The sequence below is a fragment of the Rhea americana genome, unplaced genomic scaffold (assembly GCF_003343005.1).
Source record: "Rhea americana isolate MKP2758 unplaced genomic scaffold, rheAme1 scaffold_122, whole genome shotgun sequence".
Classification (NCBI taxonomy): Eukaryota; Metazoa; Chordata; class Aves; order Rheiformes; family Rheidae; genus Rhea; species Rhea americana.
Genome location: NW_028185284.1, coordinates 584,981 through 608,308, shown reverse-complemented (window position 1 = coordinate 608,308; position 23,328 = coordinate 584,981). Strand labels below are relative to the sequence as shown.

The window sequence follows — 23,328 nt, the reverse complement described above, 5'->3', positions numbered from 1 at the left end:
TTTAACCAGTGGTGCTCACATAGTTAAGACTTCCTCTGTTCTCTTTCCCAGCCTGTAGAGCTWCTCTCAAAAACAGTTTGGTCTTCCTTCTCTCACAGTCTCATGGATAGATACTGCTTTACTTCACCAAGTATCAGCTGAGCAGGATTCACATAAGTGTATCATGAGCAGAATATATCACTACTGCTTTTGTCTCCTTACTTAATTCTGAACTATTTGATTTAGACATGCAAATACTGTTTAGCATGCAGGGCAAATGTGTGCTACTCCATAAACCCTTTACTGCTGCTATAGCTCTGTGTTCACTGTGCCCCAGCCTCCTACCTCTGCCTCTAGTATTATTCTTGTCTCTTGCTATTGTATTGAATTTAATCTGCTCCAAATAATGGATATGGTATGGATTCTTCACAACAGCTTCATTAAGGCTAGTTTTYGTGCCATTTTCCCTTTCAGGAAAGGTTCAACTGCTTTTACTGAAAGAAGTTCTAGCACTTCTGTGCTTCACTGATGAAAAGAGAGATTCAGTTCAGTGAATCTCTTACATTCCCCCCCCCCAACTTCAGAGGTGAAAAAGTCAATTCACTTCTGAACAACTTTTCTTCATAATACAAAAATTCTTTGAGGGGGAGGATTGTGATGTTGCTGTTCGTTTATGTGGAGACAATTCACTTCAAACAGACTGAGAACTAGATGTTTCCCTGCTCAAGGTTTTTTGGTTTTGGAAGTAAAGAACTCTTTCTTCTTTACCTCTTTGATTACTTCTCTTACTGTACCATCCACCAAATACCAGTTGTGATGAGGGACATATTTTCATAGTTGTTATTCAAACTGAGAATAAAGAGARAATTTATTATTGCATTTTTCTGGCAATTGATCATCCAGCAAGAGACTTYTTACTGGTGCCCTAACAATCTCCTCTGTCATTTTGTCTGAGTCATATTATCTGCAGTCTATCATAAACTGAAAGTCTGAAAAGAGTAGTGAGATCAGGTAAATGCCATTGTATATGCTAATGCMGAAGTTATTTAAACCCTGGATAGTGTATTCAACCCACCAGGTATCATTATTTTTCCTCCTGTTCCAGCCCCTCCACCCCTTTTTTCTTATAGCCCTCCTGAAAACTAACTGATTCCATCAATTTCTGAGGATAGATCTTTTAAGACAAAACCAGCAGGTGTTGAATCAACACACAAAAAAAGTTCACTTCAGAAAAGTGCCTATTCATGGTAAAAATGTAATTGCAGTCTTTCTAAATATAATATCAGTCCGACTCCTATCCAGGGTATGCTCAGTTATCTGGATAAGCTGACAACAAGGTTGTATCTGTCATAGAACCTGTGAAATTTTTAAGCTAATTCAGAATCATTACCTCCTTCAAATGTTCTGAATCATGAAACCCAACTGCCTCTTCATCATTGCAGTGAAGAACTGTATTAGGTCACACATGGTTCCAGCTTTTCAGCAGTTGCGCACTTAAGAGGACAAAATTTTGTATCTAGCGGTTGGGGTTAGAATTTTTTTGTGGAGGATTTAGGAGGGATAGCTAGCATGCCAAATGGTAGGACTTTGGTCCAGAGAAACCTTGAGAAACTTTGAGGATTTTGGCCAATACAAACCTCATGATGTTCAACAACAAGAAGTGCAAACGTTCTGCACCTGTGCTGGAATAACCTCATGCATTGCTACAGCCTGGAAACCAGCTGGCCGAGTAGCTGTTCTGTAGGTCTGGAGGATGCAGTGAACACCAAGCTGGATACGTTAGCAGTGCACTCTTAGCTGAGTATGCAGGTTGCCTTATTCCTATGTCACAACGTGTGTGACTAGCAGATCAAAGGAAGTTATTAGGCCTTTGCTAAGTGCTAATGAGGCTGCATGTAGAATATTGTGTCCAATTTTGGGTTGTCTAGTTCAAGAAGAAGGTCAAGAAACTGCAGAAGGCTTAAGCAGTGGGCTCCCAAGGTTGTTAGAAGCCTGTAGCACATGMCTTGCAAATGGAGGCTTAGGGAGGTGGTTTGCTTAGTCTGAGTAAGGGGCTGGGAGGAGATCTAGTGGCAGCCTCAGCTTCTTGGAGGGGAGATGCAAAGATGATGGATTCATCTTGGTACGGTGGATGGTTTGATATGGGGCTATGGTCACAGGTAGAAGTTTGGGAGATACCAGATTGACATTAGGAAAAAAATCCTGTGCTAGAGGGGAGCTGGAGTGTTGGAACAGGGTAGATGAGAGACTGGGAGATTTTCACCCTTGGTTGTGTTGAAGGTACAGCCCAAAAAAAAAAAAAAAAAGGTATGACACACTTCAACAGTCGTGTTGGTAATAGTCCTGCTCGAAGAAGGAGGTTGGAGTAGATGATATTGACTGGATTCACCAGCCAACATTTCTGTGATTTCTATGGACTGAATGCTCAGCTTCATGTTAAACTATGGAGATAATGGGTCACATGAGCACTAGGAATATTAAGTATTTTGTGTAGAAATATTTGCTGCTGATATTGAATAAGGGGCAATATGCAGGTTATGTCATGACCAAGCAGTCCTGGAATTCCAGAGAGACAGAGTGTAGAGGATGCATCTCTTCAAAAAGATTATTGCTTGTGAGTCATGCAGCTTTTAATTTTCTGCTTTTGTGAAATCAATGAAAAAATTCTGAGTTTGTTGCTGTTTTCAGGTTCTTTGACATAAGCATCTCTTATTAACATCATATTGCAGCTTATATGTGTCTATTATGTATTTCTTACAGCGTTATATACTTTTACCCCCCCCCCCCCAAAAAAAATGTAGCCATTTGTCTAAAAAGTCAGTTGAATGTCCAAATTTTTTATTAAGGACTTGCATTCTGGACTTTTTCTTTGGAACAGTTAAAGAGAAATCATATCTAATATTCAGAGAATTTTAGAAGTAGCTGAAATTTTATTCTAGGTACAGTTTATGTGATTTATCAATACAAAGTTAGGATTAGAAATCTCTTTGGGAAAGAGTGGCTATTTAAAAGAATTACAAATTACTTTTGAGTAGGTATTTTTGATCATTTTCAGTAGCCACTTGGGAATTTGGGGCAGAACTACAAAAGTGAAAGTAAAGTTAAACCTTTTTAAAATTCCATTAGTGTTTTTAGTATACCTTGTTTTTATCAGTAATTCAAAAGTTGCATTTTTASTAGTGATATTAAGCAAAAAAAATCCTGTTTTATTTATAATGACTGGTGCAATCTGTATGTTTAGCTTCTTTGCAGGAAGCTTTTTGTTGTTTCTGTTACTTCATATTGCTAAAGGAATTCTTAAGCTTAACTTCTTAGATTTAACATGTAAGTTTAGTTATTTTCTTTTATGCTGAGGATGGCAGTTTGTGTTATTTTATTGTTTCTGTGATTGGCAGTAAAAGCCTAATTTCACAGCTTGCAGTGAGGGTGAAGGGGTGGTGGTTTTCTGCAGCTATATTCAAAAACTGTCAATCAGAAACCTCCACAGGCTGCTTAAAGAATGGGTTTTCTTAGTGATTTCTCTAAATGCCGCTTCATGCTGTCTTTGATTGGCACAGCCTGGCAGGGAGGATGGATGAATCTGTCACCGGCCAGTTAATTGTGTTGCTGGTCTCAGCCTGACATCAGGTCTTTGACTCTTAAGTGGCTCAATACAAAACAAATTAGCAGATTGTAGTCATATTTCTCATTCTATATGCTTTGACTTTGTTGAATGCAGTCCATAAATCATATTGACTGACACCATAGTGAATGATGAAAGCTGCTTTTGAGACAGCTAGCATGGGTCTTAGAAAGCAGGACCGTGAAGGTGCCGTGGAAGGATGCTGACCCTTTGGGAATTTCCTAGGAGCCAAATGTCTCTTTGCTGCAATTGTTCTTAGGAGAAAAGCTTTTGGTCCTATTAAAAAAAAAAAAAAAAAGGATTTAATATGTCAGCAGATTCTCTTTACAAGCTCCTTTGAAATATAAGAAGTTTGTCTAAGGGTTTTCTCTTCTTACAAAGTTGTACTTCAGCAAAATGTGGAGGCTGGGTAAAAAAATAGTGGCTTTTAACACTGTTAGCAGGTGTTTTTGCTTATAGAATAGGGTCCTTGTTTCCTAAACTTTAAGTTGGTTGAGTGGAAGAAAAGGTTTTGTAGATAGCAGCAATTAACTTAGGCACAGTGGAGATAATAGTAGTGTCTCCAAATGGGAGGCAATACTAGAATGAATGTGAGAAGACTGCTGAATCTCTGCATGCTATTGAATATTGGTATTTAATTGCTAGATAGAGCAACCATTGCCACCACCCCTTATAAAAAATGAAATAGAAAAAAGAAAGAAAAAAAGAAAAAAGAAAGAAAAAGAAAAAGAAAAAAACTGACAAATGCTAAATCTTAATGTCTTAGCATTAAAGCTGGCTGAGACTTGTTTCATTCTGGAAAAGAAACATCACGTTATCATTATTTTCACAAATCTTTACACTTCCTCTTTAAAATACACTGAAAAAATGACAAATGATTACTTGGTAGATAGTAGACATTTTAAGAGATTTAATTAGAACTGATTTATCAAACATTAATTTGAAGTGACGTTCTCCGATTTTAAAGAAATACTTTTTCTTCATTCTTTTCTCAATGTTGTACATCCAATGTATTCTGAACTTGGAAGCACTGAATTTTGAGGAGAATAACAGTAAAGTTCACATTTTAAAATCCAGCTTTTTTATTGATATACTTCATAGATTTAAGTTTGATTTTTTTTCTCTAGTTTTACAAAAATCAAATGGTCTTGCTGAGTAGGTATAAACTGTGTATAGTAGAATTGTATTATTTCTTGATGTAGCAAGTGAACAATAAGCCTGTAGTTCAAGTTGCATAGTTGTAAATAGTTAAAAATTGGGATGTYTCAATTTTTTGAGATTTTTAAATAAGCATTATATGTACAAATATTGATACTTATTTAAAGTCCCGGTGACTTTTCCCATGTCATTTCTGTATTGTAACCATTATCTTGTGCTCCAGTACTATTGATATTTGCCAGATTGTAACAATTAAGTACAGATGCGTGCCATAAAGATAATTTTTTTCTTTTATTTATAATAATAGTGGAGTACACTTTGATTGCATATGAAATAAATTGAATGTTAACATTTTTTTTGAGAACCTATTAATCTGCTTGAACTTTTATTGCATTATAGTGGCACCATAAATAGGACATGGAGCTGATTTGATGGAGCAGTACATTAAACTGAAATGCACTAGTTGTTCCATTAAATCAAAATGACATTTCCATTAAGTATTTCAAACCTACTACATTGTAATTAAATGAACTATGGCCCATTGATTTCCCCTCCTCACCCTCTTTTGTCTGTTTTTCTTTCTTTTTTTCTTTTTTCCCCTCTTTTTTTTTCCATTCATATTGATATTGTTCTGCTTGAGGAATAGAGCTGCATGTCTCCCAGTGTAATTACCATTGGGTTTGGGAGACTTCTAAGCATGCTGTTCTTGCATTGTTTCTTACATTCCTTGTTGTCAGTTCATCTATTTTGGTCAAAAATGTTATTTGCTTTTCTGAAATTTTCAATTAAGAAACTGACATCTCATTTTAGATATGAAGCTCCTTATAGCTTAAGATGTCTTAATGCTAAGGAGGTATTAGCAAAGATCATTTAATGTTTYGATTTAACATGTGAAGAGAATGAACATTTTACATTATATTGCCTACATTTTAATGAAGTCTATTGTAACAACAAATAGATTTTAAAAGTACAAAATATTTAGGGTCAAATTTGCTTTGTGCTATATGTACATATTAAAGTTCAGTGACGTGAGCAGGGTGGTTTTATTAAGGGCAAGATCTGGTCCTTTAGATTTTAGACCAGAACTTTGCAAACTTTTTGGAACATTGAATCACTGTCAACCTTTTTTCACCAATCTATACGCATGCTTATCATCAAACTCTTACTTGAAATCACTGCTTTTATGTGTTTCTGTGAGCTACCGATCATCCTGACTTTGCAGAAAACAGCTGGGGAACCATTGCTTTAGAGAACAGGGCTTCCTCACTTTACTAAAGCGTAAAAGTAAAATGATAATGATTTGCACTCCAGTAGGTATGTTATGTAATTGCRATTTCTTTTGTATAAGCATAGTAATAATTAGCTGTGTATCAGTATATTTTGTAATGTATAGCTCAATGGAAAAGCACCGTGACTAGTGAGACAGAATCATATAACTGCATTTGAAAGCCCAGATCTCTATGCTCTGAAAGGTTGTAGCATTATGAATAGAATGTTGCCATCTAATCAGGTATCTGGTCTTCATTAAAAAAACTGGAAATACTACCATGTAAGATAAATCAATCTTCTGTACTAAATTTTAATAATTTAGCAATTAATGTCTGATTTCATGCTTTGTTTTATTGATTTCAGTTTTGGAAGATTGTTTCAATCATATATATTGTGAAGAGGAATGTTAATAACTAGATTATGATAGGAAAATTATTTCTATTTTGTACAGCAGAGGGCTGCATTTCATTTTGTAAGCAGTTGATTACTGACTGCACTGACTTATTAAGCACCTAAAAAGACGTAGGATAAGCATGAATGTTTTAAATAATTTATCAACAAGTTTTGAGGTGCAGTTCTAACAATTAAGATGTCAATAATTAGCACAAGCTGTTATAAGAATTGTCCTAACTGAAAGCAATGGTTTTGGTTTATATAAAGGGTGTGGGTTTTTGTTTTGGTTTTTGGGGTTTTTTTGTTTGTTTTTAAACTGATGGTCGTTAAATGTGCAGCATGTTGATTTCCATTTTTGCTTTCATTCTCTTTGGATAGAAGTCCACAACGCTGTTCACATGCTTCAGCAGTTTATATTGTCATTATACTCTTTCATCTTTGTAAATGTATTTGTATTTTTGAAGACCATTGGATGTAAATCTGGAAGAAACAGCAGTAATTGTTTTAATGTATATCTGATTTYGACTCCCTAGCTGATGTAATAGAGTCAAAGCTAAGACGTCAAAGAAATGACAGAAAGTCTGATCATTCTTCTTCTAATCTAAGTGCTGCATCATTAAAATTTTGAGTATATAATAAAAACACATCAGATAGGCTGATTTTTAGTGACATATCATTTGCATCTATCCTAAAATTTGTTGGTCTTTCTATTAGGGAAAAGTGGCCCAGACAGCTTGCATGTCAGCCTGCCAGCATCTCTCAACATCCCTAATGCAGATGCTACTGGACGGTGAATTAAAACAAATAAGCATGGGAGCAATTCAACAGTTTAATTTAGATGTGATACAGTGTGAATGTAAGTAGATGTTCCAGTATTCCTATCTGTAACTGTCTTAACATTGCAAAAAAATCTTCAATTAAAATATATGGTGATCCTTTTCCATAATCTACTAAAATTTCTCTTTTTTTTTATGTAGTTTTATTACATTGCAACTTGCTGTAGACATACATATGATTAAATATATTAACATTTCTGGGAAAGTTTTTGATGAAACATTTTATAAACTTGTATTCTGATTGAAATGTTTGTCTGTTGTTACTGCTAAGGACTTCTTAATCACTGTGTCCAGTAAAAAGGCAATGATCTAGTATAAAATTGCCCCCAAACAGTACTTTTAAAATTATGGTTTTATGGTTGAGCAAAAAAAGTCGGATGTCTATGTAATTTCTCTTGAATTCATTTATTATGATGCAAATTTTAATTATACTGTTACATAGGGCTTCCTCCTTCCTAGAAGTGCTTACTGCCTTACTTGCTGTGCAGAATAGTAGTACACATTTAAAAAAAAAAGTGATTTTTATTCTCACTTTAAAATATAACCTCAGAATTATTTTATAAAACTGATTGAATCTAGCACTGAAGGTAAAATTAATTTGTTCCTGTGTGTTATATGAAACTGACCACTGTAAAATGAGTTCTTAATCTGTATTAAGGAAGGTACTTTAATAGCATCRCTGTGATAAGGGTTGCTTTTATGCTTGTTTTTGTACTTTACGACTGAGATAAAAAGAAAAGATTYACTAGGGTTTTTCAATGCATATTTTTAGATTCTTATACTTTGTTTTTTCTAAGCATCTTTCCTTTTATGTATTTGAAGCACAGATTTCATTGGTTTGGGTGATTGCTATAAAACGTGGCAGTTCTTGTTGTATCTTAAGGTTTTAAGTCTGAACACAGAGAAAAGTGGACTACTTGTTAAGCAACCACCCATGAAAATTTGGGTTTAAGTAATTTGGTTAGCGTCACAGAGGATCCTTGTGGAAGACCAGGGATAGAGTTAAGGGGCATATTTGACTGTTTCACCCATAGGGATGTCTTTCCTTCTACCATATATATTACCTTGCATCTAAAATCAGTAATAGGTAAGGCAGGTATCTTGCTGATAGTCCTTCATTATATAGCCTTCAGTTCTTTCACTGCGTAGAGTGAACTGTCAGAATTGTTGGAGTTTGAAAATATATATATATATATATATATATATATATATATACATACACACATATATTCATATATATATATATATTTTATCATGACATTATAGTTTGTTTCATGCTGTGATTGCGCTGGCTGGACAGAGGTGCACAGACCGTATTTTGACATTATCTGCGTTTTTCTACATTGACATATTTAATGTTGCAATTTTAATAATGTTCTTTCAAGTAGGTGGATAGCGATATGCGCATGTGAATTTGTGTAAYTTCCCAGGTTTGAAAAGGATCCCAGCTGTAAAAACAGAAATGCCATAACATTCATAATTTTGACACCAGATTCGGTCATCTAGACAACCTGAATCTGTGCATCCACTACGGTTACCTGCCTTCTGAACAAAGGGCATGACAGACAGCAGAGAAAGCTTGCCCGCTACTGTATTATTCAGCTTCTAAGACGTGAAATATTTCTACACGACACTGTACTTCACTACTCTATAGAKTAGGACTAGAGCAGGACTTTTCCCTTGTCCTGCTTTGCCCTGGTACTTACCATTGTAGTTTCCGTTATCAGGTTTTCTACCGTCCTTGTTTGCTGTGTGCCATAAATGTCAACCAATGAAGAGACCTTAGTAGAGTTTAGTTTAATGTAACATGATAATATTTCATTATTTTGAGAGAAAAACAATAACCTACTTTAAGAAAATATATTTTATTCTGTTTAGCTCAGTTGTCTTCCATTCACCAAAATCACTCTCCAAATGAAGTCTTACAGCACTGTACAAAGCAGYGGAGTGCATAGATACTGTGTAATGCCAGGGGAGCTATAGCTAGAAGCAGAAACAATATTAACTGCTGAAAGGACTGCTGCTTAGTCCAGCATCAGCATTGCTCTTACMCCATATGCTGTTTCCATGGTGTAAGCTGCACGTATACATGCTGGGGTATGACTACAGAAGTAGCAGTTTGCACAGGACAAGCACGGGATGTCCAACATGGCATTCTTATGCAGTATAGATTTTTTTTATTTTATTTTTGAGAGAGGGAATAATKAAATGCTCTTTTTCCCCAATCTCTAAACTAATTTACATCATTATTTGCCATAATAATCCTAGCTAAGCATTATCCTTCAAGTATTTGTCAGTCAAAATCCTCCATGAGCTATTTATCTTGCACTTGTGGGAAATGTTCCAGCTTTTGCTTGTTCTTTCAAAGACTCAAAAACTGTGGAGAGAAGGATTTTTTTTTCATTTTGYYGTATCTCAAAATTAGTTAAAGGAGTTTTTTTAATTCAGTTTCTCCTCCCATAAATGTGATCTAGCACAAGCAGGGCATGAGAATCTTGGGCCAAAATGAAGAAGTTTCAGAAAAGGTGGTGACTTAGTTGCTAAGACTGAGAACTGCCTTCTTTTGACCATTACATAACTTACAGCATGGGCTGTACAACCACAAATATCACAAACTAACTCCTTTTCTTTCTACAAAGCTTTTAAAGCATGTTAGAAAAATTTTGGTCTTGCACAGAAGCCCATTGAATAGTTTAAATATAGTTATGGAAGTTTGTCACAATGGTATGTTACAACAAGTAACATACAGTCTGTGAAGTAAGGAGTTGGCACAAGATTTTGCCTAGAGATTGCTTTGCTGTTGCAGCTTCATTTATAAGGTCCATCACGAGCACATTCCAGGCATCMCTGCGATGCTTGTGATTTATGTTCTTGCTCATCACCCTCCTCCAGCTTTCTTCTCTGACATTTTGGGATTAATGGATACAATAGTGACATTTCAATTAGCACTCAGGGTGTGCAAATAATTCACAAATGTTGGGTAGCTTCCTATTGTATTGTGTTACATGGATTTGGCATTTTCCTGATAGAGTGGAGTATAGTCGGATGTATTTTTGAACAAAGTAGTTGTGCGAAATGCAGAAAGTAATGAATATTTGAAGATGCATTTTAAAATATTTTTGGCGATACTCAAGATATTTGATTTTTAATTCTGCATTTTTATTCTCTCCAGTGTGAAATGGAGGAGAGAGAAATAGCAGCAAGCAGTAAAATGTGATTACTTGTCAGATCTTTTTCCATTAAAAACCAATCAACAAACAACCTAATAGTCTGTTAATGAACTGTTAAGTCAGTAAGTCCTGATATCCTGGAGTTGTAGCAAACAAGTTGAATGATAAGGCAGGATGATAAGTGGAATTCTATGAAATAGAGGTAGTAATGGGGAAGGGAAGGCGATGATCTTGTGGTRCCCTCTGGAATTTCATTATCCTGCACTGCATTTCTGTGCAAACTACCTAACTTTAAGAGGCAGAGCAGCAAATCTGGAAGATACTRTCTGATAATTTTGCTAGAGAATAGGATCAAGAGGTCTTCTCTGATAATAGAAAAAACAATAGTGATGGCCTTCTCCATGCAGAAGGCAGGTTTTAGTTGCTTTGCTTCTAAGACTCTTCCAAATGTTCCAGAAACTAAGTTTGATTCCAGGTTGTCCCTTTTTAATTAAAGTGTTTCTACACTCAACATATTTTATAACATAGAGCAATGTTTTACTTCTGTATTTTACACCATTCTTTTTCAGTGATCTTCCACTAGATGATTGAGATTCTTACAGGAATACTCAGGGAAATAGAACTTATGAGGTCTCATTAAACAAAACTCGGAGAACGGCCCTTTGCTCGAACATTGGATTTCAGTGTCCTGGGGATGGATGTGGTTTGGGGAATACTTGTTTCTTGAAGGTGAAATTCCAGTCTGGGTTTTTGCATATCTCTTCATGAGAAGCAAAGCATAAGTAAGAGGAAATGAGCTTTTCAGGGACAGAGATCACTTGGGGAATGCGTGCTGCTTGTCAAATCCATTGGCAACAAGCCTCTGAACTTTGATAGTAATAGTAGACCATTACTGATAATGTTTAATGTATTGTATGTATGTTTATTTAACAGACTTAATTCATCGTTAATAATATATATCTAAATAAGCGTAAACATGAATACATAATTTTATTTATAAAATGTATCATTTTATGTATATTATACCTTTATGAAACTAGCTACTGTGTTTGAAGTTTAGCATGACACTACTTGAAATCTTTCTGGTATGTTTACTGAAGTAAAATAGAATAATAATCRTGTGATCTCTATTTTTAGCTCTATAACATGTATATAGTGTTTTATGTATTATATTCTACTATAGTATTTCATGCTGGTGCAATTCTAAAACTTTGCAAATAGCTGGGAAATATTTAAATTTGAAAATATTTTAATTTATATTGAGTCTGTGAAGAGAACAAAATAGAATTAAAGAAAGGATAATGAAATATTGAACGTATTATGCTACTGATACAATATTTAGTAACTAGAAGTGTTCTCTTATGTAGTATCTTCTTGATCTTCACGGAAATGTACTAGTAAAATGCTGTATGCTGCTCACTATAGATTCTAAATTAAGCAGATTTAAAGTAGAATGTTGCATGAAATAGTAATTGTGTATTTTTCTCTGGCCCAGACAGTATGCTTGAAGATTCCACATTACTATCAAGTTTTGTTGAAGAGATCTGGCAATCTAAAAATATGTGGGCTCCTTCTCCATAGGAATAATACTTACATTTTCTGCTTCCATGGGGGAGCGGGGAGGGRGGGAATCTGGGTGCTGTTGACTTCCCTAGAAAGATCTTTTTCTTCATATTAATATGAATTTAGATTTCATTGTCTGTTTGTTGTAATTTTTAAAGCTCAGAATATAAATTTAAGGGGACAGAGCTTTAATTTGAAACACCATCCAGATCTAGATGCCTTACATCAGCATTTTACTCATTAAGTAGTAGCCGGTTCCTAAATCCTAGTGGCTGAAAAAATTACCAATAATTTTTGTAATTTATGTCTGTGTTTTAAAGTACTTGAATTGTGAGACAAGATTAAGTGGCAGAAGAAAGTAAGGTTTAGTAGGCATCTTGGCTCATCCAGACATGACTCTGTACAAGGATGCAAAGGTTTGAGCCCTGCCCATGAAGCAGAGAGAGACAAGTCCTGGAACAGTGTGGCTTAGCGCAGAATTAGTCCAAAGATGGACTCAAGATAGCCTCCTGCCTAGTCCAATGTAGGACTTCTGCCAGTCCCTCCTTTTTGATGCCCTGGYTTCACTGAGAGTCGCCATATTCAAGAGCAGGAAGTAATCTTGGCCGGGCTTCTCTCCACTGAGTGTACAGAAAGGTGATCTCACGTGGGCGGGCATGCCTGAAGCTGAGGTACCCAAATCCTGTTTTTCCTTGAAAGGCCCCACTGTTCTTCTGTAGAGGCCCCTCACTTTACCTGCCTCRTCTCCCCTCTGGAAAGTCAGGTAACGGTAGCTCACTTCAGACCATCCTTCATCTGGCGGCCACATATGGCAGCGTAGGAGCGAGGGGATGGGGAGATGCTGTGGTGGAGCTGGGGGCTGCCTCTGGGCCAGCTGGCAGCTCCTCAGCAAGGCTCCCCTGGTGTGTTTGCACAGCTGGAGCACCCAGCCGGGCTGCAAAGTGGCCAGGGGCTGCTGTGGCAGTCACCTGACTCTCCGCTTTGCATTTACTGTCTTGACTTTGAGTCAAGAATGCATGTTAGGAAGGGGAAGAAAAACTGCTAATTTAGCTTTTGATCCCAAGTCTGGACTCTTAATTTCAGTCTCTACCACTGAGCTGCAAAGTACTTCTTAGAGAGTAAACCCTGCATTCCCAGACCAACCGAGAGGTAATCGTGGGCAGTTGCATGTTTTTAGAGATTGCTAAAAGGTGGTGTTTTGTGAGAACAAAATGAGGAGACCTGCTAATAAATTGATAAAGTACATAGAAATTCAGTATTGTGTGTTACCCCCAGCCTGTTTTTGTTGTAACATCTTTTTATTGTTGGATCCTACCTTCCTTGCGTTCCTGATTTCTCTGTTGAATAATGAAGAGATTGGGCATATTGTGGACACATTCTGTCAAAGATAGTATCTATATACATGGAAAAGGACTACACTATATCAATGAAGTGCAGGAAAACATGTTAACAAAAGCCTTTTGAATATCAGATTTGTATAATGCATATTTTCAGCTTATTTCTTCTGAAAACATTGAAGCTTGTCACAAACTACAGAGCAGTTTGTCCCTATACAGAACCATTTAATGATGATCTTTGAACTTTCGCTGATACATTGTAAAATTCCTGAATGTTGTTGTGCACATTTTAGCAAGTAAACAACCAGCTACCCCACAGACCAAATCTTCTTTCAGCCTACAATGAATGTGGAGAATGGATATTTTAAAAGATAGAAGTATGACAGTGTTTCATTACTGTCTTGAAAAGGACCCTTAGGACAAAGACATTAAAAATGCTAATCCTGCACTTATAATATCTTCCTAAAGTGCTGTGCAGTAGAAAATATTTAATTAGCCTTGTGAAATTGTTAGCAAGACTTAAAAGCCCTGAGTGTATGGGGGGGAAACTGTCTGACCCTTACCATAAGTAGGTTATCTTTTTGCCCTTTGAACTCATGGAATTATAATAATGAAACAAGTTCTGCTGTAGTCGCCTGTCAAAACTGACACTAARTGTGAGAATAAATGCTTATGCTATAATGATTGTCCCCGTGTTATAGATGTATTTATAATATCAAATTGGAAGTAAAGAGTATTCAGCATAAATAAAAAATAATTTTGGTGCCTTGAATGCTTCCTGCTTTATAGCTGCCTTGGTAGTTGGTACTTCATAGAGGAATAAAATAATTTTGTATTATCTRATATATTAGGATGAATTCCAAACTAGAGTAGCCAGACAAGCTACCCACTATAAGAAAGTACCTCCCAATGTGTAAGGTGAGRATAGCTACTTGAAAACACTTGCTCCTGGTCTCTATACACACTTCACAGTTTCCTAGCCATTTATTTGTCCTGGTACTTACTTTTTCCCCATGGTACCATTATGGAGAAATTGGAGTGACTCARATTCAAGAGGGAGATGCTGATTTCAGTGTACAGCGTGTGAACGGAAAGTTATAAGGATCAGGCAGAGGTAGGCCTTACCTTGCGGGGTTGGTGCAGGCTCTCCTCGCTTGCTTTGGGGATTTAAAAAGCCTCTTTGTAGAATCATGCTCATCATTCCTACTAGTGGGCTGTCATAGCTGTAACCCCTGTATATCTTTTAGCTGTTTGTTACGAGACTTTGTAAAGAATTCCCWAACAGAGTGTGACTTTCCCCTATTTTAAATGCTATGTTTGTTTGACACAGGCCAGAATTAAATGTCTGTCTCTGAAGAAAGAGCAGTCCCAGTGGACATGAAATGCCTGCACAAGAGAGCCGAGGAGTCTTGTCTTCACACTAGGGAGTTGAGAAGATGTGTGCTTTCATAGGCCTGGAGATTTTTTTATACTTCTGCAGCTTGACAGTTGTACAGGCAGTGGTTTTTTTTTTTTTCTTTTTTTGAAAATGTATCATTAAACAAATTCTCTGTCCTTAGGCAGTTGGTTTTAGGATATCCTTTTTCCTATGACTTTTATCTCACTTTCTTATGTAGAAAATGTTCATGTGGTAGATCTAAATTCCCTGAAAACTTCCCTAGCAAGTTAGTGTTACTTATAATGTAGGGGAAAAAAAATAACAGTTTATAATTCAGACTCAAATAAAGTAACCAGGGAGCATTTGCCAACCATTACCAATATTTGGCTGTGGCAAAATGATATTTTCCATAAGACTGCTTCTGTAAGATTGCTATTTGTTATTAATTTAGGTGGTRGAGAATCAAGTAATATTCTACCTTAATTCATTCCCATATTACATGGTTGTCTAAAAAATATTTGCAGTACTGTAATGCAAGTAATAAACTGAGTCTCTACCAGTAAAGTTGCTATGTCAGTACTATATTCATTTGTAATTAGATATTAAGATATTCTTAGATATTCTAAGATACTAGTAGCTTTTTGTTCCCAGTCAAGCGAGAATCTTTATTATTTTGGTTTACAATTGCAGTCCACACAATCTCTGTGAATTCAACAGACTGCTTTAAATGGAAACCATACGTTCAGAAGTAAATTGCTGTGCCCATTACAGGACTTTACCATCATGTTATTTCAGACACCAAATTATTTCTGGATATTGCTTTCATTTGATCCAAATTTTCTAGATGATAATTTAAAAAAAAATTACTACGTTTTTCACTTTACATTTAAACCCTATTAGGAATCTGTGTGGCACAACAACGGAGTTAGGCACTGGATTTGGGAATTTTTTTTAAGACAGTTAAGTTCAGTTTTAAGTTCAGTTTTTCCTCTCCAGCTGTACTGTTGACTTAGCTATTTCTCAAACTTCAGAAAAAAAAAATAGCTTTCAGTGCCTCAAGTGATATCTCTCTGAAACTATTACAGCGATACTTTAAGTTTTCAATCAGAGGAACACACAAAAATTTCTTTTAAACCCTTTTAAAGGTAGAATGTCTGTGTTAAGTGGGCACGAGTGGCAATGGGTGTTTCTGCAAGTGTCTGTGTTACAAATGTGTGACTGGGATGAGAACCTGAGATTTACCAAACGGAGTGAGGCTAAACATCTCTCTAGCTAAGTACTCTATCTCCAGTGGTGATCAACAGCTATTTAGGGAAGAGCCTAGAACATTGGGCTGTAAATTGAGTGATCCTTCCCATTGCATATCGAGCTTCCAGCAGGCTATAGCTTTTATAGGTTTTATGGGGTTTTAATGAGCAGGTGCATTCAGACCCTTATGTTTAATGACTACCAAAGGGCCTGTATTCTATTTCTTTTTCTATGTTTACATTTTTTTACTTCATTTATACTTTTGCCACACACCACTCCTCATGAGAGTAAGTCCTGCAATTGCATTGTGTTGCATGAACAAATACTGTATTTTGTTTTGTAAACTCCTGCCCGGTTGTTTCATTGCCTCTTACTTCTTRTGTTGTGAGAAGCAGTGAAAGAGGGATAGTTCCCTCTTTGCCTTTTTCACACAATTCATGACTTCCTAGGCCTTGATCATATGCTGCTTCAGTGTTGCTGTCCAGAGGGCTGCTAGTGTGTCCGCTGATCATACATGAGTCTATTGATTCTATAGTAAATATGTGCTCTGATCTGCACCYATAAAGGTACTGCCTGAGCATTATCATCAGCTGGCTCCTTATTTTATTTCTTTTCCCACATTCAAAAATAAGCTGTCTCATCTACATTCAAGAAGAGAAAGTGCCTGGGAGTAGCCTCYCATGGACACTTGGGTTGTACCAGACAAGCCATTTCCCTCACCTTCGCTCCCCTTTTTTCCATGCAGTTGAAGAGATGTTACGTGCTCCTGCRGTCTGCACGTGAAGCTAACTTTCACCTTAGTGTCTGTCTTTTATGGCTGTTTGGCTAGAAGTGAGATTTCTATAGAACAGATGCTATAACARAAGTGACTGTTTAAAGTGATGTTGGCAGCTGTGGAATTGGTATCATTTCAAAATGCTTCAGTAATTGTTCACCCGTGAACAAATACATAAAGATATCTGCTTCTATGGTCATAGCACTACTACTGTTTTAGAATTTTAAGCAAGAGAAAACACTTAAGTATGTTGTTATTGGGGATTAATGGAGCTGGAAAATGATGGGAACATTTTATTGCATTTTTATCATTGGGAATTAGTCATTATAATCGCATTCTTTCTGTCAAAATAATTTYATTTTAATGTTCGGTAGCATTTACAATGCAGAAAGCTTGATTTGCTGCTAGTTTTTTTCAGGAATCTGCATCCATAATATTTGTAACCTTTCCTTGCAGTGTTTGCTAGTTCTGAGCCTGTGCCAGGATTCCAGGGAGACACCCTGCAGTTAGCTTTCATCGACCTCAGACAAGTAAGACACTACTTGTTGTTTTTTATCCTACTAATTTCCCCTTTTGACCAATGCTGAAGTTATTAAATTCAAGAACCTTTCATGTTTTAGCATTCCCACGTAATTAGTTTTGAAAAGCAGCAGTTATTTGAAGTGTTACTATAGTGGCACCATTCCCTGTAACTTAGTATAAGACTGTTTCCCCAGTGTGATGTTAGGGGGCACTGTGCTRCTGGTGGTACTATATATAATGTTGAATTGGTACTGGATATAATGTTGAATTGTGATCATGACAATTTGTAAAGAACCTATGATGCTTTTTTGCAGGAGTATATATGTTATCAGGTTGTGCTGGCCTGGTTCCATTTTGAGCAATTGATCCTGTCTGCAAAACTACTCCCTGGAGAGTAATATCAGGCCTGATATTATTTAGCATTTCCTTTCCTTAACTTGTTACGTAAAATTATGTTAAACTGTTAAAAAGCAGCTTTATTCCAACTGGCTGATCTCTATTCTATGTCACATTTAATTTTAAATGCCTTTATATTGGAAGTACTTTTCCACAGTCTTGCCAAAATGATTTTTTTTTCCCTCATCTAACTTCAACTTATCTTGATTCCACCTAGTTCCCTGTTCTCTGTAAGTTCTGGCATTATGTCCAGCCATAAGAATTCATTTCCATAAACTTTTCTTTCTTAAAGTAATTTTTTAGAAAGGATTTATTTATTCTCAAAATTGCAAGTACAAGTGGTGTTCAAGTAATGTAATGAATTATTAACTGCAAATGGAGAGGCTTTAACTTTCTACAGACTTTGCTGATATTTTTCAGCACTATTATGAGTCTACAAAAGTCACAGGAAGGTAAGAGAAATGCAGAAGGAATTCTATACCAAATTACAAATATAGTCAGAATGTTTTTGCTTTTAATAGTATTCTCTCAGCAAGATAACGAAAAGGCATTTCAGAAAAGAAAATACCTGTGGTAATGGTTTATTGTAGCTAATATTCCAGTTTCTCCTAATAATTAGAAAGGACTTCAGTAAAGTATATTTTTCAATGAAAAAGTTAAAAGGTAGAGCTTTATGTTAAATTCTCATGGGAATATAACATAACAAACACTGTCTACAATGGGATGAGCATGGACTGAGTAAAGAGGATATAGGATCTAGTCCATAAGACTTGTTAATGTGATACCTGCATATTAGGAGTTCCAGAAGTTTACTCTGCCAAACTTAAAATACCAGAAGTCTTGCCTTGACTAGCAGCATTCCTCTTCTGGATTCTTTTTTATTCTCTTTTTATTATCATTGTTAGAAGTGACTAAACATCTTCCAATTTGTACTAAGCCAGTATAGTTGTAGGGAAAGGATGTTGAGAGATTTTTGGCATCATTTCTTTCATTCTCGTAAGTGCTGTAAATCCTTGCAGAGCCTGTGTTTCTTTCAAGGGAAAATGTGATTTCCAGCCATGCAGGAGGGCAGGGTGTGTACATACTTGGTACAGGAAACAAATAATATTTTTGTATATTTTAAGCACCAGCTGTTGAGCTTGTCACATAAATAGTGATTATATTGCTTTTGATAGCACTCAGTTTATGTTAGTAACTTACATTTAGAATTCTCATGATGCAAGTAGCACTTCACTCTATGCCATGGGAATCTAATCAATATCAGATACTTTATAAACAGCAAAAGTTTGGGCAACTATTTTTATTAGGACATAGTTTGGGCTTGTAGGTGTAGAACAGTTCTAGTTCATTTAGTGTACAGAGGGTCAATATTTTTGCGTGCCTCATCAAAAACATATAGGTATTGCAAGTACACATTAAAAACAACATTTACCATTTAGTAAGGATTTGCACTATTTTTCCTCTCTTCCTTATTTGTGATCAATTTCTCTTTTAATAGGATGGATGACAGTTCTTTTCAAGAATACTTAGCAAAGCAACAGAGCCTTTTTCAGAAAGTTCTTATAAAAGGTCACACTTCTGTTTTTTAGTTTGAATTTGATACTTCTCCATGAATTGCAGGATATGAAAGATAAGGAAGTAGGTCCAGTGGTCAGGTTTTACCTGCCCACCCGGACTGTGCCCTGAGGTCAAACTCCTGATATTGGCTGTTTGGTACAGAGGAGCTGATGACAGGTAGGGGCTGATACAAGGGGAAAGCTTGAACCGTATCAAAGCTAAAAGGCAGGAGATTTGGGACTCAGTGAGAGACTGTAGCTAAAAGATGGATCAGCAGGATTGCCCTCTTCGTGAAAGGCAGCTGACCTGCAAGGGAAAAAGACTTTATCGTCCTGCCAATCACATACTTGCTAATGGAAGCCAGTTATCTCAACAACAGCTTACTCTCTCTGTGTTGTACAAGGACAATGTGTAAGATTAATGAGTATTGGGCAGTAGAATATTGTAGCACATTTTACTAAAGAAATAAACTGACTTRCAAGGAACCAGCTTGGAAAAGGGAGGGGGAAGAACTATACTTGGATAAAAAAAAGATGGAGGAACAGGTAGCTGCTTTGGAAAGAATTGCCACAGATATTTTCATGGTAAAAGTTCTTGATCCTCCATCTAGGCAATCTATGAACAGCATGTGGGTCCTCCTGTGAGCTCAGTTTTTTCCTTCTGATCTTAATGGTCCTTTTGTAGACTTAGAAGAGCAACCATAGTAAGGACATAATGAGGAGTGCTTGTGGAAGGAGAATGGTATTTCATAGCAGAAAGCTAGTAAGTAAGGGGCCAGGAATTACGAAGGGGCAGGCACTTCCAGAGTCCGTTTTGATGAGCCAACTCTTTCTCTTTACACTATCCTCTCATTTACTTCTTGTAATGTGTAACATATTCCTTAAGGGAGCTTAGTAATCACTAGAATTCCTTTTGAATAAAAATTTCTGTGCTATTCCTGTAGCCATGGTATCTCAGCATCCTACAGRGATGACTTACATAATGTGCCTGGCCAGTCACACATGGCTCACTTGCTCTCCAGTCTGTTTTCTTCTGCCACAAGGAAAACTTTTGTGTCTACAGACTTCTTTCTAATTCTTGTGTTTTCACTGTGCTCTGCTGTATATTTTTGTTAGTAAAAATAAGGCAGAAAACATGTTTCCTTGAAGAGGAGTGCCACAATTTCTAAAGAACTTAAAAGCTTATATACTGCATGAAGTCACCTAGAAAAATGATCCAGAATAATTTCATGTTTGGACAATCTTTTCTGTGCGAGTTACTGACTTCAAAGGGAAGAGTCCATTTCAGTTGCTTTATGCTGACTGGTGTGTAACAGGCATAGTCAAACACATGCTTGGCTTTTACATCGCTGTAAATCTTTGCCTTCATAGTGGCCAATGAAACTTTTTCTGGAGGATACATTTAACTATGTAGGGTCATCCCAGAGCTGGTAAGAATGGATCGTGCTGCAGACCTGGGAAGATGAGCAGTGGCTATACAACCACAGAATAATATAGAGTGCTTTCTTAGAAAGCAACCTGAGGTTTACTGAAAGAGCAACATCAATATAAGATTAATAATATAGGAGCACATAGCCATAATAATCTAGAAACTTGCAGTTCCAGCAACTTCAGCAGCTACTAAAGCAGCAAACAGCTACTAAAAAAATCTGAATAGATGCATGGTTCTATACAGCTGCTATAATTGTGTTATGTCTCCTGTCACCTGTCTTACCATATGGCCTGAGGTGCATTTGCCTACATGTACCCTTTCACCCTACTTACTTAAAGCCACCGAGGGGCAGGGCAGCTCACCAAGGGGATTATCAAAGTGGCATTGATGCTTTTAAGAGAATCTTCTCTGGCATCTCTTGAAGATGACCCAGCCCACCTGCAGCCTATATTGCTCTCTGAAGATAATCTCTTGCTACTGACTATATAGGGAACCTGGGTAAACAGCACAGTTGCCCAATGTGAGGTGGAATGAACTTTGGGGGATTTTGCTACTAATTCAGATCCTAGGTCAGTTGGAATTAACCTTCAAAAATAAAGTCTTAGTTCCTCCTGCTTGAATTAGTTCCTGAGGAAACTTAGGCTCCTATATGAATTGGTTTTGTCCTGGTTATGATGTGTTCTTCAGTGCTTAAGACTATGGTTACAGTTCTGGAATGAGAGGTGATTTCTTGGGTGTCCTGACACCTAAATTTTGTGAGGAAAAGGCCTGAATCTTAAAATTCGTATAGTATTCAGTAGAGAATCAGTGTAGTAAGCAGTAAAGAAACATGATAACCTGATAGCCTGATATCCTGTTGTATTTTGTGTTAATTGTTGCTTTCCTAGGGCGAATTGTGTGATTCTTAACCAGCTAGAAAGTAGCAAATGTCTGTTCATGAAATCCATTCATTGTCTGCAGAGAAGACTTGAAACATAAGCTGTAAATGTAATTTGACTAATTTTAATGTAGACACTTCAGTTTTTTTCCTAGTGTTTTCCTCTACCATGAGCACTACTTCTGTTTCCAACAGACTTCTTCCTCTGCTATCTCATCTCCGACAAGTACTAAACTGGCTTGATGATTTGTGGAATTTTCTTTTTTTGTCAGAGGTGAAAAAAACTGTCTCACCTGTGGGTTTTTGGTACTTAAGCATGTTAATATCCTCCAATTGCTCTCAGTAATTGGCCTGCAACATGGGCAGCTTTCTAAAGTGAAGTGTATTCATATGTTGTTGGTAACCCCAGAGCTGAGCAGTCATCGTAGCAGCATTTCCAGCCATGAAGAGTTTACAGTCCAGTAGTGATGCATCCCCATCTGTGCGATCAAATTCCTTGAACAGCAAGGTCTGTAAATTCTGCCTGCCTGTGGGAGGAAATTCTCAATGTTTTGCAGCAGTTTGTTAACATTTTGCTAATGTTAGATGTAAATTAGACATAAAAACATAATGCAATCAGTGCAATTAGTGTATGAATTAATTTAGTCTTGCATGCAACAGGTGTAATTTTATTTCAAGAAGAAAATTCTTAAGAGTCTTWATATAGTCCTCAGTTTTCTTCTGCTGCACAACTTTGCTTCTCATTCACCATTAAGAGATGATACCATCCATCTGATCAACTTGGAAGTAAGTCATTGTTGTAGCTAGAAACTGTGGGGCAAATCACTGGGCTTCAATTCCAGCCAGTAGATTGTCTGCCACACAAAGCATGCTGGTAGGTCACTTTTCCCTGTCATTTTGTTTGCAGTGTTTAWTTTGAATTCATCTCCTGTGGTAGTTACTGCATTTCAGCTCTGGCTTCTTTCTGATTCTCCCAATGTGCAGCACACTAAAGCTCTCACCATCTGCATTCCCTGCAGAGAATGCTCTCAAGCCCTTCTATAAACCTCAGAATAAGTTGTAGCCTGTTGCCAAAACCATCCACTATCACTGTTAGAGAGTAAGGGCTCTAGAGTTGTGCTGTGGCTTCCTTCACAAGTTGCGAGTTGCTCGCTGTGCCTGGGCTTTGAAATCAGTAGGTTACAGCTAACGGTRGCCTCTGCTCCATGGCAGAGCCTTGACCAGAAAGAACATCAGGATTTTCCAAGAGAGAGAAAACCCAAACACTTTCTTTAGGAGAAAGTCTTAAAAACTTTGGAGCTTAAAGATAAAAGTAAGCATCTCTTTCATAAGGCAACGGTTTGCATTGTTAGTGAGCAAGTAGTATAAAATATTTTCCTGAGGGAAACGGTTGCTGAGACTTTTATCTTCACAGAGGCTCCTTCACAATACTTACTGATCCTCCTTTCCCCCATACACTCCCCGGCTTCTCTGAACAAGCAGAAGAGCAAGTTACATCTGTAACATGAAGCCCAGCCTCAGGGTGCTGTGTAATGGGATTTGTGCTTCTCTAGTTTTCAGTCCAGTGCCACTTACTCAGCTAAAGAAAGGAGCTCAGATTTCAGACAGCAGTGAAGTGGGAGTTGTACTTCTCTGGATTTCAGGCCACAGATCCTTACGCTGCTGGAGAAGGAAGCAAGTCTCTTGCTGACCACCTTCTCCATAAATTGATTCCACACCAAAGCTGAAGGAGTGTTGGGGCAAGCTGTGAGCAGGACAGAGGCCATTCCAGGCTGCATTTCTCATGTATTTGTATCATACTGGGTAACAGGCCTATA

At 36.9% G+C, this 23,328-nt stretch overlaps 1 protein-coding gene across 3 annotated transcripts in view; it reads left to right on the top strand.

The window, feature by feature from the left end:
- Positions 1-23,328, top strand: part of EXOC6 (exocyst complex component 6) — a 103,455-nt gene that overhangs the window by 61,167 nt on the left and 18,960 nt on the right. For all 3 annotated transcript variants that reach the window (XM_085325716.1, XM_085325715.1, XM_085325717.1), the window contains 2 exons: positions 7,136-7,277; positions 17,185-17,258. In XM_085325716.1, the coding sequence (XP_085181842.1) occupies positions 7,136-7,277; positions 17,185-17,258 (216 nt within the window). The remainder of the gene's footprint in view (positions 1-7,135; positions 7,278-17,184; positions 17,259-23,328) is intronic.